The following is a 24,097-nucleotide window of genomic DNA, read 5'->3' on the forward strand; positions in this document are numbered from 1 at the left end:
AACACCACTCTCCCTTTAGACTTTGAGAAAGGGCAATATGTTTCAGCGGGAAGGATAGTCACCTTCGCGGCATTAACCACTTTTTTTTTTTTTGTTATAGTACAACGGTACATTTACGTTAAGAGAAGAGAAGAAATTCTGCTAAACCACATAATGGGCAACCTACTTTTGTATCGAATTCGAAGACCAAAAAACACCGAGCCTCAACATACCCACCAACACACCAATAAGTTCTTGAAGCGCATAAATAAATAAAAAAGGAAAACAAAAAGTAAAAACTAAAGCTTAAAATTTTGAAATTCAAGAAAGCAGTTTTTAGTTTTTAAAAAGGAGAAAACGAAATGGTTATCAAACATGTCATTAGAAAATGAGTATTTTTGCTCCGGAGAAGTCATTATAAGTATTTTATGTTTAAATCATTGCAATTCTTTGTCATTTTCTTAATAAAGAAATAATGCATTTTTTCTCACGGCTCTCAAATGAAATGCAAAATGATCTTTTAGTAGTTAATGATTTTTATGTAAGAGAAATGTAGAATGATTCTTTCGGAGTTCCATTTTTCATGTTAGAGAAGTGCAGAAAAATCTTTTGAAATGACAATAACATTTTTCACTCTACCTTTCGCGACAATCATAGCACTGATAGACCATAGCGAATAAACAGTAAAAACCAGCTGAAGCTTAGTCAGGCAAAACAATTCGCTCCGTACAATTTAGATTTTTAGATCTAGACAGGTGGTTCGTTTGCATAAATTAAAACAAAAGAGAGATTGATTGAATGGAAGGACATTTCTTTTTTGGTACAACGATATCCTAAATTACTCTAAATTTACGAAGAGATCTAAAATCCACCAGCAAGTAGGCAAGCACACAAATCCGGCAAATGATTAGTTACATGCAGGAAGGATTGTGTTGCAACGAAACCATAAAATCTGCAAACAAAATATTGTATCGCAGTTGCTGGTAAATCTCAAAGCTCTTTAACAGAAACAGAAAACCTGAATTCATCAAGAACAAGATGCCAATCCAATGCAATTTGAGAGACATTCCTACACAAAGGTTGCAAGGTTTATTCCGGTACTTGCCCGAGTAACAAGGATCGCAAGTGCAGTATGTAAGGATAGACGAAAATGACAACACACAACATTAATCAGCACCAAACACTACGTACAGAGCAGCTTAAGAGAATGAAATCTACAAAACTCAGATGCACTCAACTACAACACATGATCTAATTCTAATCATCAGAACACTCGCTTGTAATACCAAAGGGTTATCGCTACACAAGGGAAATTCCAGATTCAACTACAAAAGCTCCCTGTATGCAAACTAAAAGCCTTACTCCCTTAAATAAAAGATAGATATGGAGCACAAGCTGAATCAGTGATTCAGTATTCAGCCCTCCGACTAAATAAAACAATGTGAAACCCAACATTCAAGGCCAAATCACTTGCAAAGCATTTGCATATACATACAATATACATTGAAAACAAATTGGTGCATCGATGAACAAAAGTAGCAGCTATATAACATTTCCATGACGGAGAAATTGATCAATGATAATCTGTAAATGGAACTGAAAAGGGCAGGCATATGAACACTTCAAACAATCCATAAGAAGTGCAAAAGGTAATGTAACCACCAAAATTAACTAAATATTCATGACACTACACTCTCATGGTAAAGGTCCAGACCGCTGCCCCAACAAATGACATATTCAAAAGACTACAAAGAAAAAAGCAAATAAAAAAGCAAAGGCAAAAACAAGGAGAACCAAGATTTCAACCTTAAATCACCCTCACAAAGCTCTTCTGCAATTTGCCGAATACATGTAAATGCGATCAAAGCACGAGCATCAGTCCCCCTTTCTTCTGAAAGAGCAACCCTCGGTGAGCCTGGCTCGGCCTCCAGTAGGCTGGCACAACACTGTCTGGCAATTCCCACACACCACAACTTTTTGCGAGTGACTGAACACGGTTGTTCTGCGCAAATGATTTTCACTTCGTTACACTTACACTCAAATTTAAATCATATATAGAAACTACTTCAACAAAATCATCTCAACGAATACAGGAAGATATCGAAATAGGCATCATTACTTACATGCTGAAGCATCCTTGGCACTTAACATCCTGGGCGCATTTAAAACAATCAAAATTAAAATCTTCACCAAAGAAAACAAAAATTATACGAAAACGCAAACGTCAAATCGATAATTGCGTACTATTAGTTACCATGAAAAAAGAGTTGGGCGTCTGCACAAGCCTCTTGAGCTTGTGCTTCCTCTTTTCGAGCTCAGCAGGTGGGTGAAGCAAATCGATATCGTTCTGAAGCACCTGTTTACAACCAGCCATCAAAATCCACTACTAATCAATCCATTTTCTCACAAACCATTATCTTTCCCAATTAATTTAACAAAAACAGAACGACCCAATTCAAAAAATCGCTCATCAGTGACATTCAACACATTAAACGAGTTTAAAAAAGAACAGGCGATATGGGAAACTGGGGATAAATCTGTGAGCCGAATGAAAATACGGATTCCGATCAGAAAAATTGGTTGAAAATATATGAAAAACAAAATATTTATGTGTTGGGTTCTAAGTTCTAACCATCTTGATCGATGCAGATTGTAGCAAACCAGAGAACACAGAGCCGCAAGAACCTTTAGAGAGAGCTGGAGTGCGTGAGAGGAGCGACTGAGAAGATTTGGGTTTTATAAGGCTATGAATATAAACGAGTGTCTGGGTGATGTGGGCCGTCGGATCCAACACTAACTTATTCTCCGCCTTTACGGTCATCATCCTTTAAACATCATAACTAGACAATACGACGTCGAGTAAAGATGTGAGTTATTAGCAGAAGCAATTAGGATTTCTTCCTCCCCTCCATAAATAACGCGATCTACCGATTCTTCTTCTATAGTGTCTTCGTCCTACGACGGCTCCGCAGGATATGACCAGACACCGCGTTGAGTTTTGCTCCGTAGGAAATGACTAGACCCCAACCAAATACTTTATTTTCCCGGCATGCTGGTGAGAGCCGGAGTACCGCAAATTCTGATAAGGGAAGTCAGCTCGGCACTAACGGTCGAATTCACGCAAACACCACACATACGGATGTGTGCCTGACCTGCATTACTCCGCCAGCTGGCAGGAATGTTGGAGTAACGAGTTAGCAAATGATCTGGACTGATGACCATTGGTACAAGTCTGTCCCTTTTGACCAGGTCAGGCCAAATTATGTGACCGGATGCGAGAAATCTTGAGAAAATAATATCCTTAGTTTATCATTACTTAAATCCTTTTTGATCTTATTGCCTAACATTCTACTTAGCATCAAAATCACTTGTATTTGTATAGTTTAATAGCATCTATTTGGTTGCTTGCCAAACAACAAATTGTTCTTTTTATAAAAGTGCTACTTACAAAAAACGCTAGTAAGTAAAAGCGTTTTATGGAGAAGTATAGTAAAAAATACTTACTAATTTTATTTAATGGTTAGGACAAGTTTAACATCAAACTATTCCAATAAGACTGCTAGCCCAAACAATGAGCTTTCTGATTTAAAGATATAATTTAAGAAAATGAAATTGTACAGTCAATTGACAAGTGGTTATACAGAATAGTGACAGTTGTCTATGGGCTCAGGGCGAGCTGATCAATTTTTGACGCATGTCATCGATGTCATTTAATGATATTTTATTTTCGTTGTTAAAATGTCTTTAAAATTTTAAAAATATATTAATTTTCCCTCTCTTATGTGTCTCACTCTTTTGCTTCTTCTTCATCTTGTTCCTCTTCCTCCGCACCTTTAGACAATCTCCAACCGAAGGAGGGTCAAAGGGATCTCTTTAGCCCTATAGCCTTCCAAGAAATTAATATTTTAATGAACAGTGTCAGACCATTTTTTTTACCATCTCCAACCGAGGGGCCAGAGGGTCATAGGTCAAACATAGCCCTGTGACAAAAAATCATCTCCAACTGAGGGGGCTAAAGGGTCATAGGGCCAAACATAATTTATTATTTTAATTGAATTAATATGGTTACTTAGATTAAACTACCTCGATAATTTTACGTTATGGATTGCCAATAATTTTTCGAGATGGAATCTCAATAATTTTATGTCTTGGATTTCAAGTGTCACGTGTCGATGTGTGAGTAACTTTGTAGATTTCTTATCGATAAGGAATCTCAATAATTTTACATCTCAGATTTCAAGTGTCATGTGTCGAGGTGTGAGTAACTTTGCATGATCTTGTTGCACATCTTTGGACCAAAAGAAGCTTGGAGTAGGCGTTTAAGTTTTATGTTGTTAAATATTTTTTAAAATGTTGTTTAAGTTTCATGTTGTTAAATGTTTTTTTTATGTTGTTTAATGTTACTTAATGTTATTTAATGTTGTTTAATATTGTTTATAGTTGTTTCATGTTACTTAATGTTATTTAATGTTGTTTAATAACTTAGGAAGTTATAAGGGAAAAAAAAAATTTAAAAATAATTTGAAAAAAAAAATTGTAAAAAAAAAAAATTAAATCAAATATAACAGCTAGCTAACGTCTGCGACTAGCCGTTGGTTTTAAACGCCTGGCCTCCACCGGGGCTGGTTGGCTGGCTGGGTTGGGCTAGTTGGTTGACCATTTCTCCTTTTTTGGCCCCATGAGGCCCACAAGCCCTTTGACTTAACCCTCGGTTGGAGACGGTTTTCGTGTCATTTCGAGCTATTTTCGACCATATTATCTTTTGGCCGGATCGGTTGGAGATGGCCTCACACCATTTGAACCTCCGAAACCCCAACAACTCCCCACCACACACCCTTCGAAATCCTAAAATTAATTAGTAAATAAAAATCAAAAGCGTAGAACTTGCGTAAGTAATTCCTTCAAATTTAGAAATATTCATAACTTGGAAGTAATTTCTCTAGATATATGTGAAATAATACTTTACATTTTCATAAGTCTCTCCACGTATAAAAGGGTACTTAAGTTAAATATAAAAATAACATATTTTGGTTTAACCCATGAGGCAGGCGTGACCGTTGTGCTGAACACATGTGCCAATGCATAATATCTTAACACATTAAAGCTCAATTGAAAATGTATGATGCAACTCCATAATCTGCATTGCTAAAACAAGTAGTAATTAAACAGAATTTGACAAGAAAAGAAAGCAGGATAGTAAAACAGAATTATCCAAGGATTAAAGAAGCTTCTCATTTAAATGTCGTTAGATGGGCTATGCTTTCGAAATTCAAAGATCATACACTTAATAATGGGCTACGCTGCTCATAATTTGTTGTCACTAGCAGCATAGCCATCACTTAAGGTGTCAGTCTTGGTTTCCGATAATTAAGAGCATCTTTAAAGAAAATATCAAAATGTACACATCAGTTATAACAGTAAAAAAAAACTACACAAATATTCTCCAACTGAAGTACCAAATCCTATGTGACGATGACATGGATTGGCAACAAAAGAGGTTGCTGTCAAATTTGCTAGCAGCTTCAAATGTTTTTTTATTAATTATTAAATGTATTTTATTAATTTTTAATTAGTAGGAAGGTGAACAAATGGATCAATCAGGTACCCAAATCCCCAGTGTTCAAAAATTTTCAAAAACCCATTTCACATCTATGAGCATTCAATTTCCAATTTTCATTTTTCAATTGAATACCTGTAGGGATCATAAATTGAAGCGCTAGAACAGCAGCAACAATCCCCACAAGCGGTCTGATTGCCTCTTGCCAAGAAACTCACTTTCGACGCATACCCAATATCACCATTGCGCTTGGGCACCAACAACGGCGGCGGCAGTCCCACTCTACCTCTGCTGAAGTTCCACACTGGCCTGCTCACGCCTCATAGCTTGGTTTAATTAGTTTAATAATTTATTTTATAAAATAATAAAATAATAATTTAATTTGACATATCGGGTGGAGAACAAAACTTTAAAAAATATCAAAGTGCCACATAAGTTGTCAAAATTTAAAATTTATATTCAAAATTTAACATCTTATTTGAAAATGATCTAAAACATCCGAGTCGCATCACAAACTACAAAGGCAGTGGCCGTCGATATGAAACATTATAGTGCGACTGAAAAGCCCTTATGTTGGAAATCAAGTATGTTTGTGTGGTTGGGCCATTTGTTTTGTGGGTGCACTAGGAGAGATTTTTTATTTTAATTGAAACACGAATGATATATTACGTATTTTTATATAAATAATAAAAAAATTTATTTTTTAAGTTATTAACTTTTTAACGCACATATCCTACTATTTATATGGAGACACGTGATGTATCACTCTGTATTCCGACCACACTAAAAAAATCTAAGAAAAACTAATAAAACGTCCTAAAAAACCTTAATTTTAATCAAATGAACAAACTAAAAGTATAAGTGAATAGTAAATTTTTAAATTTAAAATATTATTAGTGTTAAAAGTAAATAATATAAAAAATGTTTGATTAAGACTTCCAAAAATCTATCGTACACTAGAACAAATTAAAAATAACAAATGGGTTATGACTTAAATAGTTAAATTGATATTTGTTGGATATTTGAAACATGCCATTAATGTGATTTGCAATATGCTTTGGTTTTCGTGATATATATATATATATATAATATTATTTATTTATACCATACATATATTATATGGGTGAATATTTGATTTACAATTCTGACTTTTACGCAGGTATGACTACCGGCATGGATGGTTACTTGTTGCTCAGAGCAAGTCCATCCCTAAAAATGCACAAAAATTAAGCTTATTTAATCAACTTAAATAAATAGTAATTGATCTAAATAAACAGTAATTGATTAAATGCATTTTCACTTTTAAAAAATGAGCTGACACAAAGTCTTGTCAATTCGTATTAAAATATTATTCTTTTATAAAATAATTAAAAAAATTAATTTTAGTTTTGAATATTACTTTTAACCAATCTTATCAAGTCATGTGTCATTATCCGAAAGTACTATTTTGTGGATAGATTTCCGATAAGATTTTCAACCAATTCCGACGCGCCACGTGTCACTATCTGTTTACAATCCTTTAGTCAAGATTTCGATAAGATTTTCAATCAATCACGTATTGCCACGTGGCATTATCCAGAACCTCATCCTTTCTTTTTTTGTCCATATAAACCCTACCTCCATCCTAATTCATACATCACACTCAAACTAACTCATAATTCTTCATCATCGTTTTTAAATCTTGAGTTTTTACAATGTCTTAAAAGGAGATTGTATGAAATCGATAAGCAACAAAAAAAATTGTTGGCAGAACAGGAAGAATTGTTCAATCTCGAGGATGGTGGACATGAGGCGTTTTTCATGGAAAATGATGAGGATGATGAACATAGAAGGCAAAGAGCCTCACATTCTCGTCGTGTCATGCAAAATGTGGATCAGATCTCCAAACCCAAACGTGCTGCAAACTTGGATAAAAAGAGGAAAAGACAAGGTAAAGATCTCTTGGAAGATTATTTTATCCCCAATAGTTTATTCCATGATCATATTTTTAGACGTCGTTTTAGAATACAATGAAGTTTATTCAACATTTTCATGTTGGCTGGGTCTTCAGCCACCACATAACCTCACCATTTTCATGCTGGGTCTTTAGCCATGGCAACATTACCTATCAGAGCACCACCCAACACCTCAGCCACCGAAACATCCATCCCCCTTAAAAACCCAAAAACTTTGGCCGCTTCTTTTACAACCTTGCTCTTGGAGGGCAGTTGTTTGCTATTGGTGCCAATCCTATAGGTACCTTTTTGAGTAACGATGCCCACAAAAAGTTGGTTTGGATTGTCGGTTTCTCTGTCGGTTCTATTTTCTACGGACTGGTATTCTTATCTGCAAGATTAAAATACCCTCTCTACATATGGACTGGGTTATCCGTTACCTTTGTGAGCAACGATGCCCACAAAAAGTTGGTTTGGGTTGTCTGTTATCTGGGTAACGGATAACCCAGCCCATATATAGAGAGGGTATTTTAATCTTGCAGATAAGAATACCAATCCCTAGAAAATAGAACCGAGAGAGAAACCGACAACCCAAACCAATTTTTTTGTGGGCATCGTTGCTCACAAAGGTACCTTGAGGACTGGTACCAATAGCAAACAACATCCTTCCAAGAGCAAGCAAGTTTGTGAAAGAAGCGGCCAAAGTTTTTGGGTTTTCAGGGGGATGGATGGTTCAGTGGCTGAGGTGTTGGGTGGTGCTCTGATAGGTAATGTTGCCATGGCTGAAAACTCAGCTATGAATATGGTGAGGTTATGTGGTGGCTGAAGGCACAGCTAGCATGAAACCTAGATAATATTTTCGTTCGGCATCCATCAAGATGTTCATCCCAAGAAAGACTTTGTCCGGAGAATGGTAGTCATTAACTCAGTTCTAGCAGCCATTATATTTTTAAAATCACTTTTCCACATTGGAGTTTCTTAAGGCTGGCTGTTTCTGAAGAAGAACATGTCTTTCCAGGGTCCAACAAGAGGTTTAGCTTCCTGGAGAAAGCCATTATGTGGCTTGCCAAATGTCTTGGTATGAATTCTTATATAATTATTTTTATAAAATATTTAGTAAATTTCTTTTTATATTAAGGGATTTTTTATTTATATAAGGTTTTGCTTCCGTTGCTCCTCCTGCTGCCGCCACACCCCCTGCTGCCGTTGATCCTGTTGCCGCTGCTGCTGCTATTGCTACTCATGGTGGTGGTGGAGGTCAAGCATCTTGAATCTAGGTCATGCTTGGGATAGGGTTTAGGTAGTCTATATTTATTAAGACTTTGTTGGCATTACTGTAATGATGGTATTTGAATACTATTTAAAAACTGTAGCACAATGACGTTGTTTTGGATTTTATTTTAATTAAATATTCTACGTGTTCCTCTTGCCAAAATATACTCACTGACCCTGCATCCGCACACCGCCACAACTAACGCGGCGGCTATGCGGTCTCGATCACTCTCTCTCTCGTCTTCTTCTTCTTCGTCGCTCCTTCAACAATGGAAGCTAGGGTTTCCGGTCACGTACTCTGGGTTCGTCAGCAAAGGCCTTACCTCCAAGAGATCGAGAAGGTTGTTAGCGACGTCAAGGTCATACCGGCGGATAAGCACTGCGAGTGGGCGGATTTCATGGTCTTCACTACCGGAAGGTCCACGTGGCAACGTCAAGAACATTGCTCAAGCCTTAATTTACAAGGCAGGTCCAATTTTCTCTTTAATTTCAATTCCTGAGTTGTGTTTGGTTGCCTAGAAAATTTGAGTCTAGATTTACCTAGTTGACAGGGAAAACGGTAATATAAAATTCTTTATGTTATTTACATTGTTGCTTGATGATTAACAAGGCTTTATTGCTTGATGATTAACACGGCTTTATTGTCTAGGTTTTCGATGATGAACTCGATCACGTGTGTGTTTATCTGAGCAGTCTGAGCAAAAGCAGCAAGGAGCTGAGCGACTAGCCCTTCCCAGTGTGGAAGGGCAAAATGGAGGAAAGTGGATTGTCATTGATACCGTTATGTTGTGCTCGTTGTAGGATCGTCGTTTTTAGTTGTTGAAAACTAGTTTTGATTACATATTTACTCTAGTTATGGCATGTTTGATTTTTCGCATAAACCAGGCACCACAATATTCGTGGAAAACTGAAAATTGTTTTGTTGTTATGGAAATTTCCAATAGCCATACGAGGGCTCAAACTTTCCGTAGTGTGTATTTTGACTAAATTATTGAATGACGAAGGCCATTTTTGTGTTTCCTAGTGGAACATATGAATCTTGTACTTCTGTATAACATTTGCCATTACATGCCTCATTGATATTGTTAGTTCCTTTCTCTTTGGGTTTTAATACTGGGTTTCTTTATTTATTTATTTATTTAGGCAAAGTGATAGCTCATGCTCTTGATGAGAACGCTAGAGCACTACACTTTGGAGCCTCGTTGTGGTTATTTGTCTAGTTGAAATTTTCTTGGTGTTACACTTGGATATTTTCACTGAAGACATTGTCGGTGACTTTTAATAAGGCATCGGTTGGGTTGGGGTTGAGTTTAAACCCGTGGCACAAACCTGTATTAAATGTATTTTAGATCTTGTATTGAGTTTTAATACAAGTGATATTAAGAGGAGAGAATGTACTTGGATTGTTCTTGGATTACCAGATTAAATTTAATAGTCGAATATAACAAGAACAAAAGGTCCATAATGAATTTAGGTTGGATAGTGGCCGATTTAGGAAAATAACTTGTATAACACGATTATACTGTCACATGACATTTTGTACCAATGAAATAAAGACATGTGGATGCGGGATTCGACCATGGAGATGAAATAAAAAGGTTTGAATGAGTAATTAATTTTTGTAGCAGACTTCTATATAAGGAGTTGATTTTCATAGTTGTGTTCGATTCCTAATTTTGCAAAAGAGTATATTGTAAACATAACTGTTTGTAAGATTTATAATTCTTTCTAATATAAACGAAATTTCAACAACCCACGCCCCTTCCCCCCCCCCCAAAAAAAAATCACAGAAACAAAAATTTGAACAGAAAAGTCATTTTGAAATCCAAATTTACACTTCTAAACACATAATATTCAAACTAGAAAATTAAATGAGCCTTGATCAGTTGCATATACAGTTCATTCAATTTTAATTATTTTCTTTTCCATGAATTTTCTTTCATTCTTTGTATTTAAAATGGTAAATAACAACCAATTGGAAAACGCACACAAAATAAGATAAATATTGTCACATCCCGGCCCGGGACGGATCACTTCCCGGGCCCGCTTCCACTACCGTAGCACGATATTGTCCGCTTTGGGCTTACCATTCCCTCACGGTTTTGTTTTTGAGAACTCACGAGCAACTTCCCAGTGGGTCACCCATCCTGGGAGTGCTCTAGCCCTCTACTCGCTTAACTTCGGAGTTCCTACGAAACCCGAAGCCAGTGAGCTCCCAAAAGGCCTCGTGCTAGGTAGAGATGTGAATATACATTTAAGGATCAGTCCCCTGGGCGATGTGGGATGTCACAATGAACGGATGAGATTACGGGATCTTTAAGAAAAGGATCATGCAAGGTCATTTTCCATGACTACAAAGCTCATGTTTGGAAATCACTTATGTTTGTGTGGTTTGGCCATTTTTTTGGGGGTACATTAGGGGAAATTTTTTATTTTTATCGGAATACGAGTAGTATACTACATGTTTTTATATAAATGATGAAATTTTTTATTTTTTAACGTACCTTTTCACTATTTATATAAAGACATATCATTTCGTGTTTAGACCATACTAAAAAAAATCTCTCGTACACTTAGATCAAATTAAAAATGTTATGACTTAAATTGATATTTAATGTGATTTGCAATATGCTTTGGTTGTTGCTCAGCATCTCTACAAGAACACATGCATGAAGAATAACAGGACAAAATTAAAAGGACCAAAAGGACTAGAGGAGGGTAGAGAGGTACTGTACACACTCTCTCTAGACAAAGAGATGGGCGCCACATTGTGTACTCTCTCTCGACAAAGAACCGGGGGCAACACGTAGTGTACTTTTTTTCTCTAGACACAGCTGGGCTTGCAATCTCTCTAGACTAGGCGCCACTATATAATCTCACCCTCTCTCACAGAGAATGACAGCCACCACATAATTTCATAATTTTCATTTCAGCCATGGCAACAACACCACGCAACACCGGAGCCAATAAATCATCCATCCCACCTGAAAACCTAGAACTGAACCCCAAGACATTGGCGACTTCTTTCACCACTCCTTGCCCTTGGGGGATTATCGTTCGCTATCGGTACCAGTGCTCCAGGTACATTTGTGCACAACAAAGCCCACAAAAAGTTGGTCTGGATTGTGGGTTTCTCACTGGGTTTCATATTTTATGGATTGGTATTTTTATCAGCCAAATTAAAATACCCTATGTACATATGGCTTGCATTATCTGTGACCTGGATAATGTTCTGGTTTGGCGTCAATGAAAACGTCTATCCCAAGAAATATTTCGTCAAGATGGTGTTAATCATTAACTCTACTCTCACAGTCCTAATCTTTTTTAAAACACTCTTCCTTGTTGGAGTGTCTAAAAGCTTCCGGTTTCTGAAGAAAAACCTATCTTTTTGGGGTCCAAAAGCTTTTCTCAACCACCTAGAGAAAGCTAATCCATGGCTTGCCAACTGTCTAGATATGATATTTTATATAATTATTTCTGTAAAAATATTAGAAAATTTCTTTTTATATTAAGATCTTTTTTTTATTTATGCAAGGCTTTGCTTCTCCTGCTGCCCATGCACCATCTGCTGCCTTTGCACCCGCTGCTACTGTTGATCTTGTTACCATTGTTGCTGCTACTATAGTTGCTACTCGTGGTGGTGGATGTCAAGCAGGTCATGTTTAAGGTAGGGTTTAAATATTCTATATTTAAAGACTTTTTGTTGGATTACTGTTCAAGTTATCAATGTCATGAAATCAGTTAATATAAATAAATTATTTCTACAAATTTACAAGTCAGCTGATTTCAGGACACTGATAACTTGAACAGTAATCCAACAAAAAGTCTTTAAATATAGAATAATTAAACCCAACACTAAACATGACCTGCTTGACCTCCACCACCACGAGGAGCAGCAACAGCGGTAACAAGATCAACGGCAACAGTGGGTGCAGAGGGTGCAAGGGCAGTAGGAGAAGCAAAGCCTTCTATAAATAAATAAAAAAACTTAATATAAAAAGAAATTTTCTAATAATTTTACAGAAATAATTATATAAAAGATCATACCAAGACAGTTGGCAAGCCATGGATTAGCTTTTTCTAGGTGGTTGAGAAAACCTCTTGGACCCTAGAAAGATAGGTTTTTCTTTAGAAACCGGAAGTTTTCAAACACTCCAACAAGGAAGAGTGTTTTAAAAAAGATTAAGGCTGAAAGAATAAAGTTAATGATTATCTCCATATTGACGAAATATTTCTTGGGATGGACGTTTTCGTTGACGCCAAAACAGAACATTATCCTAGTCACGGATAACGCAAGCCATACGTACAAAGGGTATTTTAATTTGGCTGATAAAAATAACAATCCATAAAATATGAAACCCATTGAGAAACCCACAATCCATACCAACTTTTTGTGGGCTTTGCTGTGCACAAATGTACCTAAAGCACTGTTACCGATAGCGAACAATAACCCTCTAAAGGCAAGGACATTGGTTAAAGAAACCGCCAATGTCTTGGGGTTCATTTCTGGGTTTTTAGGTGAGATGGATGATCTATTGGCTCCGGTGTTGGGTGGTGCTGTTGCCATGGCTGAAATGAAAATTATAAAATTATGTGGTAGTTGTAGCTCTTTAAGAGAGGGTGGGATTATACAGTGATACCTAATCTAGAGAGAGTGCACTCCTAGCTCTGTGCCTAGAGATAAAGTACAATACGTGACGCCGCCCCAGCTCTGTCTAGAGAGAGAGTACACAACGTGGCAGCCAGCTCTCTGTCTAAAGAGAGTGTACAGTACCTCCGTGCCCTCCTCCAATCCTCTTGGTCCTTTTAATTTTGTCTTGTTATTCTTCCTGCATATATTCTTGTAGAGGTGCTGAGCAACAAATATCAATTTAAGTCATAACATTTTTAATTTGATCTAGCGTACGAAAGATTTTTTTAGTATGGTCTAAACACGAAATGACAAATCATATGTTTTTATATAAATAGTGAAATATGTACGTTAAAAAATAAAATAAATGAATAAATACTTCATCATTTATATAAAAACATATAGTATACTACTCTTGTTCTGATCAAAATAAAAGATCGGTTGGAAAATTTGACTAGGCTCTAGGCGGTGCTAGGCGGCTAGGCAGTTCCTTACCCTCATACATAAAATAAAATAAATAAATAAATAAGGCATGTGTTAGTCTCCTTTCTTTTTCTGTCTGAAATCATCAAATGGACACATATTCAATAATGGCATGGGGGATGTTTACCTCTGTGGGAAGATTGGAGCTTCAATGTGCCACCATTTCCATGGTAGGACTTGCTGGTTTTGGTTTTTGCAGACAAGATTGACTATTGTGAGGGGCTAAAGGTGAGTGGGTGTAGTGAAATGAGATAGAAGGGTCAAGCATTGGAGCTAAAACGACAGATGAGGAGCGGCTAGGGTTTTTCATTATAGGGAAGTGAGAGCTTTTTTTTTTTTTAATCTTAAAGAGAGGTTTGAGAGAAATCGAAGAGGGCCGAGTGAAATGAGAGGGTCCTGCTATTATTGAGAGATATTTCTCATATTCTAGAGAGAGAGAAAGGCCTAGGGTTTCTAAAAAGCAATCAGAAATGAGAGAAATGAGGGCACATCTAAGCCTTTATTTTGGAATCTTAAGAAGTTCACCACATGGATGCATGACACGTGTGCATACCATGTCTGTTGACAAGGACGTTCTGACACAGAGAGTGTCGCAAATGCTAGGGTTCTTTTTTTTAAAATGAACATGTTGCTGCTAAATTAGCATACATTGTAGCTGTTCCTTAAGATTGACACCAATATGGACTTGGTAGTGTTGGTCAGCGCATCCTTACAAGTTACCAGATCTCTAGTTCGAACCCTGCGCCCATCATATTTTTCGTTCTTTTTTATGTGCCTTTCCCATGGCTCCAGGTCTTGATTCAAATCAAGGCGAGCCCTTTCCTTTTTCTTCTTTTCTTTTTGTTTTATTATTTGTTTATTTTAATTTATTTGTTTCTTTTATGTTTTTCCTTTCTTTTAGTTTATTTATGTTAGGCGTTTTTATTAAAGTATGACATAAAATCAATTATCTCAAATTTTTGTTTTACAATAATTAATTGAAATTTGCTTTGCTTAGCGATATGTTTATCCTACAATACTCGTTACTATGGTTATATGACATATATGCTTAATGTGTCTTTAAATTTTGGATTTGTTGGATACATTTTTTTACATTTTATCATTCTTTTATTATCTTATACATGAATTTCATACAAGTATAATTTTTTGTAAGTGTCAATATGCACTTATTTACAAGATATACAAGAAATTTACTTAAATTAGCCCAAGCGCCCGTCTTAACCCCGCCTAGCCGCCTAGGCGTCAAACGCCAGCCTGCCGCCCGACTAGCGCCTAAGATTTTTTAGAACCTTGGTGCGGACACATAAGAAGGTGCGAAAGATATTTTTGTTTCACTCTATTTTCATATGATGTGGTTAATTTCACAAAGAAACCATTCATAAAGGAATCCAGTGCAAACAATGCAACATATAGAGTGTTAAAAAGCAGATGAGGAATATATAAAGCCTAAGAGCAACAACATACAAATGAGTAACATTTTCTTTAGCTCTATATTGTCATGGTCATTTCAATAGCTGGTGCAACGATGTAGGTCCTACAGTAAGAAACAAAAAAGATAAAAATTAACTCTTAAAATGGCTAGAGGCAGCAACATCTGCAAGTCAACGATGGGGAACAATGTCTCCATATCGTGTCAATACTTCCTCAAAACCATTGCAATACCAGAAAGATAATATCGAGATCAAAACCCTAACCAATACCAAAAAGATATTTCTTTTTATTTCAATTTTAAGAAAAGGCCTAAACTTTACGAAATTAAGGGGAAAAAGAAGTTAAGAAAAGCACCAATTTGCAACTATCAAAAGTGAAATCTGAGACTCCAACTGTCTTGAAGAACTCTGTCGCCTCATCGATTATGACCAGACGGTGGAGATTGAACTCGTGCGTACACCTAGAGCACCTGATTATACCCTGAACGTAAAACAAAATTTAAATCAAGTCGAGCAATAATTATGAGAAAATAAACTAAAAGGGATTTGAGCTGACAGTTACGATTCGAAGTGCGGGCTGTGGAGGGCGCAGGTTAGCGGCAGCAGAGGAGGGGTTGAGTTAGGGCTCAATGAGAGAGAAGGTAGTGCTGCTGTACTTGTGGAGGTGCTGAAGCAGACGCCAGGGGGTGCACTGTGGTTGGTGAGACGTGGCAGGTGACGAGTGGAGGCAGAGGAGGACAAACGGAGAGGAAGCAGAGAGGCACCAACCTTCACTCATCTACAAATTGAATCAACTATGAAAGAAAATTAATTCGACGAATTAGAATCAAACTAATGAAATTGAACTGAACAAAACCCTAACTCAAATTTATTGGACTGGAATCAAACTAATGAGATATAATCAGTAATTTGCACATAATGATAAGAATCTAGCAGTATTTCATAGAAAACTAATGAAAAGAGCTTAAAAATTTTAACTTTGAATTATAAAGATAAAATAAATAGTATCGGATTGATTTTTAGAGTAAAAATGTAATTTTTTCTTAAAATAAAAAGTACCCTGAATTTTTCGTTAAAACTTCTTATTTCCATTGTTTAAAACCCAAATTCAAGAAATCATGAAAAATAGAAACTTTATATGGAATTGAAGCTACAAATTTAGAATCGAAAATCAGACCGTTGTTTTAAACATACCCAACTCAGTATAATTTGTTTGCCAACAATCTGAAGAGGCAGCATACATTAGTCACCAATTTCACAAAAAACTTGTCAAAACCTGCAGATCCGCAGCAGAAAGAAAAATAAAGACCTTAAATTTGTTAGCCCAGACTTCGTCAAATGAGGATAAATCATTAAAAACAAACTTACCTTAAAGCTACTGCCCCGACGATCGCAAGATGAGAACAAAACGCCGAACAACAAAGGATTCGATACTGCCAAAAGACTAGAAACTAAATCCCGAAAAAATTAAACCCAGGATCTCTTCTGAGACTATTTTACAAAAGAAAGATCAAGGATTTGAGAGCAAAAGAGGGGCTGGCGAAGAGGGAGAAAATCGCAGCCTAACGAAGGCGAAAAACGAAGAGGAAAGGTAAAACAAAAAAGATGCGGTCGAAGAAAGAAAATATAACAATGAAAGACGCATGGCCGGGAAGGACAAAACAGACATAATACAGTAGCAAATCATAAACAGTGGGTAAAGCAAAGAAGAAACCAAGGGCATTTCAGCCTTTCACTGTGAATGAACAGTAAGTTTTTGCTGGCTTTTAGTGTGTATACATATATAATTTGTATTATTAACATCTGGGGAAGTCACGAAGTTGTTGTTGGTGAATTAATTCCTAGATCCGAGTCGCCACTTACAACCTCGATGTCATTACTGGAGAATTAATCCCCAAATCAACGGATTTGGACAGGCGGGTTAGGGCTGCCATTGAAATGGCGAAGTTTGCATAGTATGATTGAGAGAGAGTGACGAGGGTGTTATTGGTGTTTTAATGAAAGTACTTTGATAAAAAAAAAAAATTAAAGATTAATAAAGTTTGAGTCAAACAACATTAACGGTCATGACCGAATTCTAAATTTTACACACAAAAATTATCAAAAATAAATAAAGAAATACTATAGGCTAAAGGATTATTTAAAAAAGAGGATTACTAAAAAAAATCACGTTTCTTGGTAGAAAGTGAAGTTTCATTGAACGAAATAATAATTACAAGTCAGTTTATATAATTATCATTAGCTGTTAATTAAATATAAACCGACTAAACTAAATAAGCCACCTGAGAAAGCTAATCCATGGCTTGCCAAATATCTACGTATGAATTATATAACTATTTCTGTAAACTAATTAGAAAATTTCTTTTTATATTAAGAAATTTTTTATCTATACAAGGCTTTGCTTCCACTGCTCCTGCTGCCATTGATTCTGTTGCCACTGACGCTGCTGCTACCATTGCTGCTCGTGCTACCATTGATTCTGTTGCCACTGACGCTGCCAGTTTATTGATATTTTGTTTATCTGTTCAGCTAACATTATGTAAATGCAAAGATCTTGAGCGCAAGAGTCCTCTAAATTTCTTTTTTTTTTTTGTTTTTTTAATTTTTTTATTTGTTTATGATTTGGACAAGGCTTTTGTGAAGATTCGTCCCTAGAACAACTCCGAGAAGAAACCAGCAACGAAACGGGCATAATCAATTTCCAGATGTATGAAAATCTTTGCCATTTTATCTTTAACATCACCAAGCTCCCTGCTTGTTCTAAAAGTACATTGTGGTTATTTGTCTAGTTGAAATTTTCTTGGTGTTACACTTGGATATTTACATTAATTGAAGACATTGTCGGTGACTTTTAATAGGGCGTCGGTTGGGTTGGGGTTGAGTTTCACCCCTGTTGCACAAACCTGTCTTAAATGTATTTTAGATCTCGTATGGATTGTTCTTGGATTTCCAGATTAAATTTAATGGTCGAACATAACAAGAACAAAAGTTCCATAATGAAATTAAGTTGGATTGTAGCCGGTTCAGGAAAATAACTTGCATAACACGATTATACTGTCATGTGACATTTTGTGTCAACGAATTAAGAATATGTGGACGCATGATTCGACCTTGGATATGAGAATAAAAAGGTTTGCATGAGTAATTAATTTTCGTAACAGACTTCTATATAAGGAGTTGATGTTCATATTTGTGTTCGATTCCTAATTTTGCAAAAGAGTTTGTTGTAAGCACAAATGTTTTTAAGAATTATGATTCTTTCTAATATAAATGAAATTTCAACAAAAAAACCCCCCAAAATCATAGAAACAAAATTTTGAACAGAAAAATCATTTCGAAATCCAAATTTACACTTCTAAACACATAACATTCAAACCAAAAAATTAAAACGAGCCTTGATTAGTTGCATAAACATTATTCATTCAGTTTTAATTATTTTGTTTTTCCATGAATGACAACCACTTGCCAAACGCACACAAAATAAGACAAAAATATTTGAAAAAAACAAAAGAAATAATACGGGACTCAAAATCGAAGGTAAAGAAACATAAATAAAAAAATATTTAAAAATGCGTAACGCCGAGATAATAAAAAAGCCTCCCACATGCATTAAAGTATCCGATTACATTTTAAGTCGATCATGTTCGTTTTTGCTCTCGGGTGATTGCATAGTTTGGAGATGGCATGGGCAATAATCGAGGCATGTCCTCGCACGGTAAGGTTTTGGCGGACGCTTGTGTACATCTGCGTAGCGTTTGTATAGCACGTGGGGTTGAAAAATGAGATGGCTAGGGCTAGGGCCTGTGACACCTTCTGCAACTCTTGTCCATAATAATAAGCTTTCTTTTACCATGTAAAACCTCACAGTGCCTTTTCCTTCATTTATTTTCTCTTTTTCCTTTTCTGTGAAACTTTCTTTTACTTACACATCTCTGGGGAAAACCCAGTTTTGCTTCTTCATCAATTAATGTCTTTGATTCAGGTCTATTTTGCCCATCGACGTAAAACCTTTTACCGGGAAACACAGACTGAGGGAGAAAGGCTGCTGTACGGCTAGCATAAATGGGAGGAATATTAACTTTGAGAAATTTAAATATGAAATACGTGCTAAAAATTATGTGTTGGAAACTTTATAGTTAACAAGAACCCTAAATCACAACATCACTAGTACAAAAAACACTTTGCGCGACGTAAGTCCTTCATCGTGCAAAGTCAAAAAAACGTCACGTAAAAATTTGCACAACGAACCTTCGTCGCGCGCCAAGGCTGTGAAAGCAGGGTTTGCGCAACGAAGAAGTGACCTACATCACGCAAAGTGGGTTTACGAGACGTAGGTACGTACGTCACGCAAACCCACTTTGCATGATGTAAGGTTGTGCGTCGCGCAAACCCACTTTGCGTGATGCCGTCCCTACATCACGCAAAGTGTCCTTGCGCGACAAAGAAGTTCCATAGGTCAAGCAAAGTGGGGTTGCGCGATGCATAACCCTACATCACACAAAGACACTTTGTGTGACCTATGGAACTTCTTTGTCGCGAAAACTCTTTTTTTTTTTTTTTTACAAAAATATTTTTGATTTAATTTTTAATAAATATTGTAATTAAATTCTAAACAATAAATTAATAAATATTGTAATTAAATTCTAAACAATAAATGATAAACCAAGAAAATTTATTTAATTATAAACTATATGAAAATGTACATACAAGATGTCCGAACAAAAAAAGAAAAAGACTACAATATGTAGTCTTCTAGGTTTGATACATCAAACTACTGGGTATCGGCTAGGTGAAGCGGCTACAAGGTCAAAGGTGGAGCAAGATCAGATGCTGGCATCGGGATTTGGAGACCGGACATCGCTAAGGCCCATACAATCATACTCATTTGCTCACCCTGGGCCCTCATTTGCTTCCCGGGTATCCCGGGCTGCTTCATGGGCCGCAATCTTATCTTTTAGGGTTTCCACTTCCTCCGTTAGGGCAATGACCTATCATTGTGGTCGGTCTGGAAGAGGAGACACCCGTCTCAGAAACCCGCATCTTTCCCATATCCCGGAAAAACCTTGCCATGACGACAACCAAGCTTTTGATCCAGGATCTCAACAGAACATCAATCACCTACAATTTATAACTGAACATTTGGTGGAATTGACAAGTAAACAAGGGAGCCAACTTGCACCCAAATGGCAAGATGATAATCTTAAACACCTTAATTCTGAACAAGGTGCTTCACGTCTAGCATCTTGAATTTGTTCACATTCAAATTTTCATTTCAATATAGTAGAACCAGAGTATGGAAAGGGTACTACCTGAAGAATGGCAGCACGGACCGCTCGGGAAGCAAGCAGCATTTGTGCGCATGTAATGTACAATATCCTAGAGTCAGAACCAAAAACATAGTATTCTAATTAAATCCATCAAAAAGTGACACGATGAGTGCTCTCATTAACTTCAGATGCTCAAGTCTAAATGCAATCAACACAAACCTAACAGAAAGCTTAAACATGTAACAAACTAAACTTGATGAAAAGTCCAGGCCAGTCACCATGGATACTTAAAACATATAGATACAATACAAGTAAAACTAACTGTCTTGCAACTTGCAAGGATATGTTGTTTACCGTACTCTACAAAAAACACAGGAAACGGTGCACGAATCAAGAACCTATAAAATAAAGCAAGGGATTGGTTGAATAGTTACTTGTTTCAAGCTGGAAGTGTCATATCCAATGTATGAAGATGACAAGAGTGGTTGAACAAGTGACCATTTCTCTTTGTCCAATGCAATTGCAAGAGGTTCCAAGTATCTGTAAATCACATAAAAGAAAGATATGAAAGGAATAACACATTATCAAAATTTTCTTTAAGCACCTCACAACATTATACAGTGAACTTGCGTTTATTAAATGAAGAAAACTACTGTGAGTGAAAATCATACATATGATACAATCTAGTCACACAAACAAGCATTGGTGATGGAAGACAAAATATCACTTCTCTTCAAAAGAAAGTTAACAAGCAGTGTTACATACTCTGTGCCAGAAAACCATCAGACAGTCCACCAATAAAAATGACTTGATGTCGATGATCACCTGTTTTAAATGCTACCTGCATGGGAAGGATAATTCTCAATCATCAAGAAAATTATATGTATAAGCATACAAGATAGACTCCTATAGGTGAGCACAATGAAAGTGAATGAACTACACTCGACAACAATAACAAACAGCATGAACTTTATATTAAATGAAAATTGATGATTTTTCGAAAAAAAAAAAAAAATTGACTTATAAAAGGCATGCGCTGGAAAAAAGAGAGAAAAAATCCATAGTATGATCCGGTTGAACTAGCCTCTACTACGATAGTAACTTTTTTTGTTTGAATGCTGGGCTTTACTCTAAAATCCAAAATACTTAATTCTATGAGCAATTTACACAGAAATCTAGTTTACAAGTTTAATCTTGCAAAATGTTAACCAAACCACTGCAACCACAAAGGCATGAAACTTGTGTTCTTGATGCAGCTCACTGAACCTCCCAACATTTTTTATGGGGAGCAATGTGTTTTATTGAACAAAAAGGAATAGGTACAGTCTACAGAGTAGTAGACACAACTGAACCTTCCAACAACAGAACCAGGTAATTTCTCCTCTTATTTCCATAGATAAATAGCATCGAAACAAATGACTTTGAAAATCCTATCATTCTTGAAATGCTGTTATCCCTCAATAGCTGCCAGTGCACTACTACACATCTATTTTTCGCATGGTACCAAAACCCATCCTAACCTTCCAAGTTCTCACCCAAGCTCCAGCATTTCACCTCAAATCCCAATCTCAGTAATTGGCATAAACTTTATCCACCAAATTCAAATCTTCCCAACATCCGAATAACATAATTCAGACTAGCTAACGGTTAAAAATCGCATTTTTCGATAGTAAAATGGCACCAATTATCCCCATTCTTTCAAAATACCAATCTCAGTAATTGGAAACTGCTCAAAAAATACTTTAACCACCAAATTCAAATCTTCCCAACTCACCATTAACATAATTCAGACCACCAAACAGTTAAAAATTTGCACTTTTCAACAACGAAATGGCACCAATAGCCCCAATTATTTCAAATTACCATCTTCCAAACAGAGATCGAGCTCTTGCAACTCAATCACTACTCAAATGCAGCACAATCCAGAAACAAAAAGCATAAACTGACATAAGAAACAGACAGACCTGAATAGGTTTGGGGCCGTACTTGAATAGCACGCCTCGGAATTGATTCTTCCTCACAACGGAGTCGGAATTGTCGGCAGAACCGCCCGAAAGGGAGTCTGCTCCCATCTTGACAGACGCGGACCGTTCTGACTGGCCCCAGACGATGCCAGAGAACCACGAACCAGAGAAAGATGACGGAGAAGAAGACTTGAACTAACTGAGGGAGGACTTGTGGTCTCTGAAGGGAAGAATGAGAACACCTTAGCCTAGGGTTATACAAAACAAAATGCCGAAAATTAAAAAAAAAAAACCGCCCATTTTTTCCAATCCCGCCAAAATTTTAACACTTTCCTTTACGTGACGTATTAGCTGGTACGTGGTGCAAATAACCTTTGCGTAACATATTGGTTTTATGTCGCGTAAGGTTTTTTTTTTTTTTTAAATATTATAAAATTTACTGAAAATGTGATTTTATTCCTTCAAATTCAATTTTTTTTACATAAAACCCACAATAATATATTTTTCTAACAAAAATCCGACCCAAACTACAATAATAAATTTAAAGCTACTTAGTAAATATACATATCATTCAATTTCTTAAGTGTTATACGTACAAAATAAATAAATTTAAATCTACTTAATAAATATATATGCCATTGAACTTGATGGGATATGCAGAAAATCACAAAAAAAAAAAACGTTCAAATATCAAGTAACGGGACAGAACATTTCGACGGTTATAAACGAAAAATCACGATTTAACGGTTATTTTAACTCCGATTTTGATGAGTTTTTACATCTATACTCTTTAACCCTATATGAATACAATGAACTAATTCGATCGTCAATTTAAAACATTTACACAAGTGGATACCACAAAAAATAAAAAATATAAAAAAATATAAAAATAAAAAAATAAAAATAAAACCTTTGCAAGTGATTGTATTCATGTAGGGTTAAAGTTTAAGTTTCTCAGTTGCAATTGCTCAAACAATCACTTTTTTAATAAAACTGGGTCTTTTTCGCTAAAGTTTAAGTTGCTCAGTTGCAAGTGATTGTATTCATGTAATGGCAAATGTTATACAGAAGTACAAGATTCATATATTCTACTAGGAAACACAAAAATGGCCTTGGTCATTCAATAATTTAGTCAAAATACACACCACGGAAAGTTTGAGCCCTCGTATGGCTAATGGAAATTTCCGTAACAACAAAACAATTTTCAGTTTTCGACGAATATAGTGGTGCATGGGTTTATGCAAAAAATCAAACATACCATAACTAGAGTACGTAATCAAAACTAGTTTTCGACAACCAAAAACGATGATCCTACAACAAGCGCAACATAACAATGTCAATGACAATCCACTTTCCTCCTTCTTGCCCTTCCAAGAGAAAGAAGACATTCCTTTTTTCCTTTCGAACTAGAACTTGAGAGGAACTTATATGCAAATACAACTAGAACTTCGATGAGCTAGTATCCTAAATCTATCATACGCGTCATAAAAAATTTAAATTTCTTCACCTAATTTGATGTACTTAAGTTGAGATATCACCACTTGGACATTTCATTGAACTTAAATATTATATTTCCTAGCT

General features: G+C 36.1%; 3 protein-coding genes and 1 long non-coding RNA gene across 17 annotated transcripts; 1 reads left to right on the plus strand and 3 right to left on the minus strand.

Moving 5' to 3' along the window:
* Positions 1 to 656: 656 nt before the first annotated feature.
* LOC125472805 (40S ribosomal protein S27-2-like) lies at positions 657 to 3,166 on the minus strand. Of its 4 annotated transcripts, none has more exons than XR_007254703.1 (5): positions 2,612 to 3,166; positions 2,234 to 2,335; positions 2,103 to 2,131; positions 1,786 to 1,981; positions 657 to 931 (listed from the first exon to the last, which is right to left on the minus strand). XR_007254703.1 is itself a non-coding variant. In XM_048574654.1 (4 exons), the coding sequence occupies exons 1-4, from the start codon at positions 2,801 to 2,803 to the stop codon at positions 1,855 to 1,857; spliced, it is 450 nt and encodes a 149-aa protein (XP_048430611.1). In that variant the 5' UTR covers positions 2,804 to 3,165; the 3' UTR covers positions 1,538 to 1,854. The 4 variants fall into 4 exon arrangements, 1 of the variants encoding a protein (XP_048430611.1); XR_007254701.1 differs by having other exon boundaries at positions 657 to 997; positions 2,612 to 3,165; XR_007254702.1 differs by having other exon boundaries at positions 657 to 1,048; positions 2,612 to 3,165.
* A 1,755-nt stretch (positions 3,167 to 4,921) lies between these two features.
* On the minus strand, positions 4,922 to 17,250 carry LOC108866716. Of its 3 annotated transcripts, XR_007254749.1 has the most exons (7): positions 16,654 to 17,250; positions 16,480 to 16,561; positions 15,842 to 16,079; positions 15,641 to 15,766; positions 13,983 to 15,389; positions 5,672 to 6,745; positions 4,922 to 5,116 (listed from the first exon to the last, which is right to left on the minus strand). It is a non-coding gene; the product is annotated as an uncharacterized LOC108866716 (long non-coding RNA). The 3 variants fall into 3 exon arrangements; XR_007254748.1 differs by lacking the exons at positions 4,922 to 5,116; positions 5,672 to 6,745 and adding an exon at positions 12,932 to 13,594 and having other exon boundaries at positions 16,654 to 17,236; XR_007254747.1 differs by lacking the exons at positions 4,922 to 5,116; positions 5,672 to 6,745 and having other exon boundaries at positions 14,197 to 15,389; positions 15,842 to 16,063; positions 16,654 to 16,992.
* On the plus strand, positions 6,758 to 10,847 carry LOC125472833. Its single transcript, XM_048574745.1, has 3 exons — positions 6,758 to 7,466; positions 8,489 to 8,548; positions 8,629 to 10,847. Exons 1-3 carry the CDS (start codon positions 7,337 to 7,339, stop codon positions 8,739 to 8,741), a joined length of 303 nt encoding a protein of 100 aa, XP_048430702.1. The 5' UTR covers positions 6,758 to 7,336; the 3' UTR covers positions 8,742 to 10,847.
* Positions 17,251 to 19,943: 2,693 nt separating the features above from the next.
* LOC103940603 lies at positions 19,944 to 22,799 on the minus strand. Of its 9 annotated transcripts, none has more exons than XR_007254715.1 (5): positions 22,517 to 22,799; positions 21,318 to 21,393; positions 20,987 to 21,092; positions 20,595 to 20,661; positions 19,944 to 20,383 (listed from the first exon to the last, which is right to left on the minus strand). XR_007254715.1 is itself a non-coding variant. In XM_048574694.1 (4 exons), the coding sequence occupies exons 1-4, from the start codon at positions 22,622 to 22,624 to the stop codon at positions 20,233 to 20,235; spliced, it is 342 nt and encodes a 113-aa protein (XP_048430651.1). In that variant the 5' UTR covers positions 22,625 to 22,795; the 3' UTR covers positions 19,944 to 20,232. The 9 variants fall into 9 exon arrangements, 5 of the variants coding, with proteins under 5 accessions (XP_048430651.1, XP_048430653.1, XP_048430654.1 ...); XR_007254714.1 differs by having other exon boundaries at positions 19,944 to 20,416; XR_007254713.1 differs by having other exon boundaries at positions 19,944 to 20,403; positions 22,517 to 22,798.
* Positions 22,800 to 24,097: the final 1,298 nt, after the last annotated feature.

This window comes from the organism of the source record quoted next, unplaced genomic scaffold (genome assembly GCF_019419815.1).
Source record: "Pyrus x bretschneideri cultivar Hongxiangsu unplaced genomic scaffold, Pyrus_bretschneideri_v1 Contig74, whole genome shotgun sequence".
In the NCBI taxonomy this organism is placed as follows: domain Eukaryota; kingdom Viridiplantae; phylum Streptophyta; class Magnoliopsida; order Rosales; family Rosaceae; genus Pyrus; species Pyrus x bretschneideri.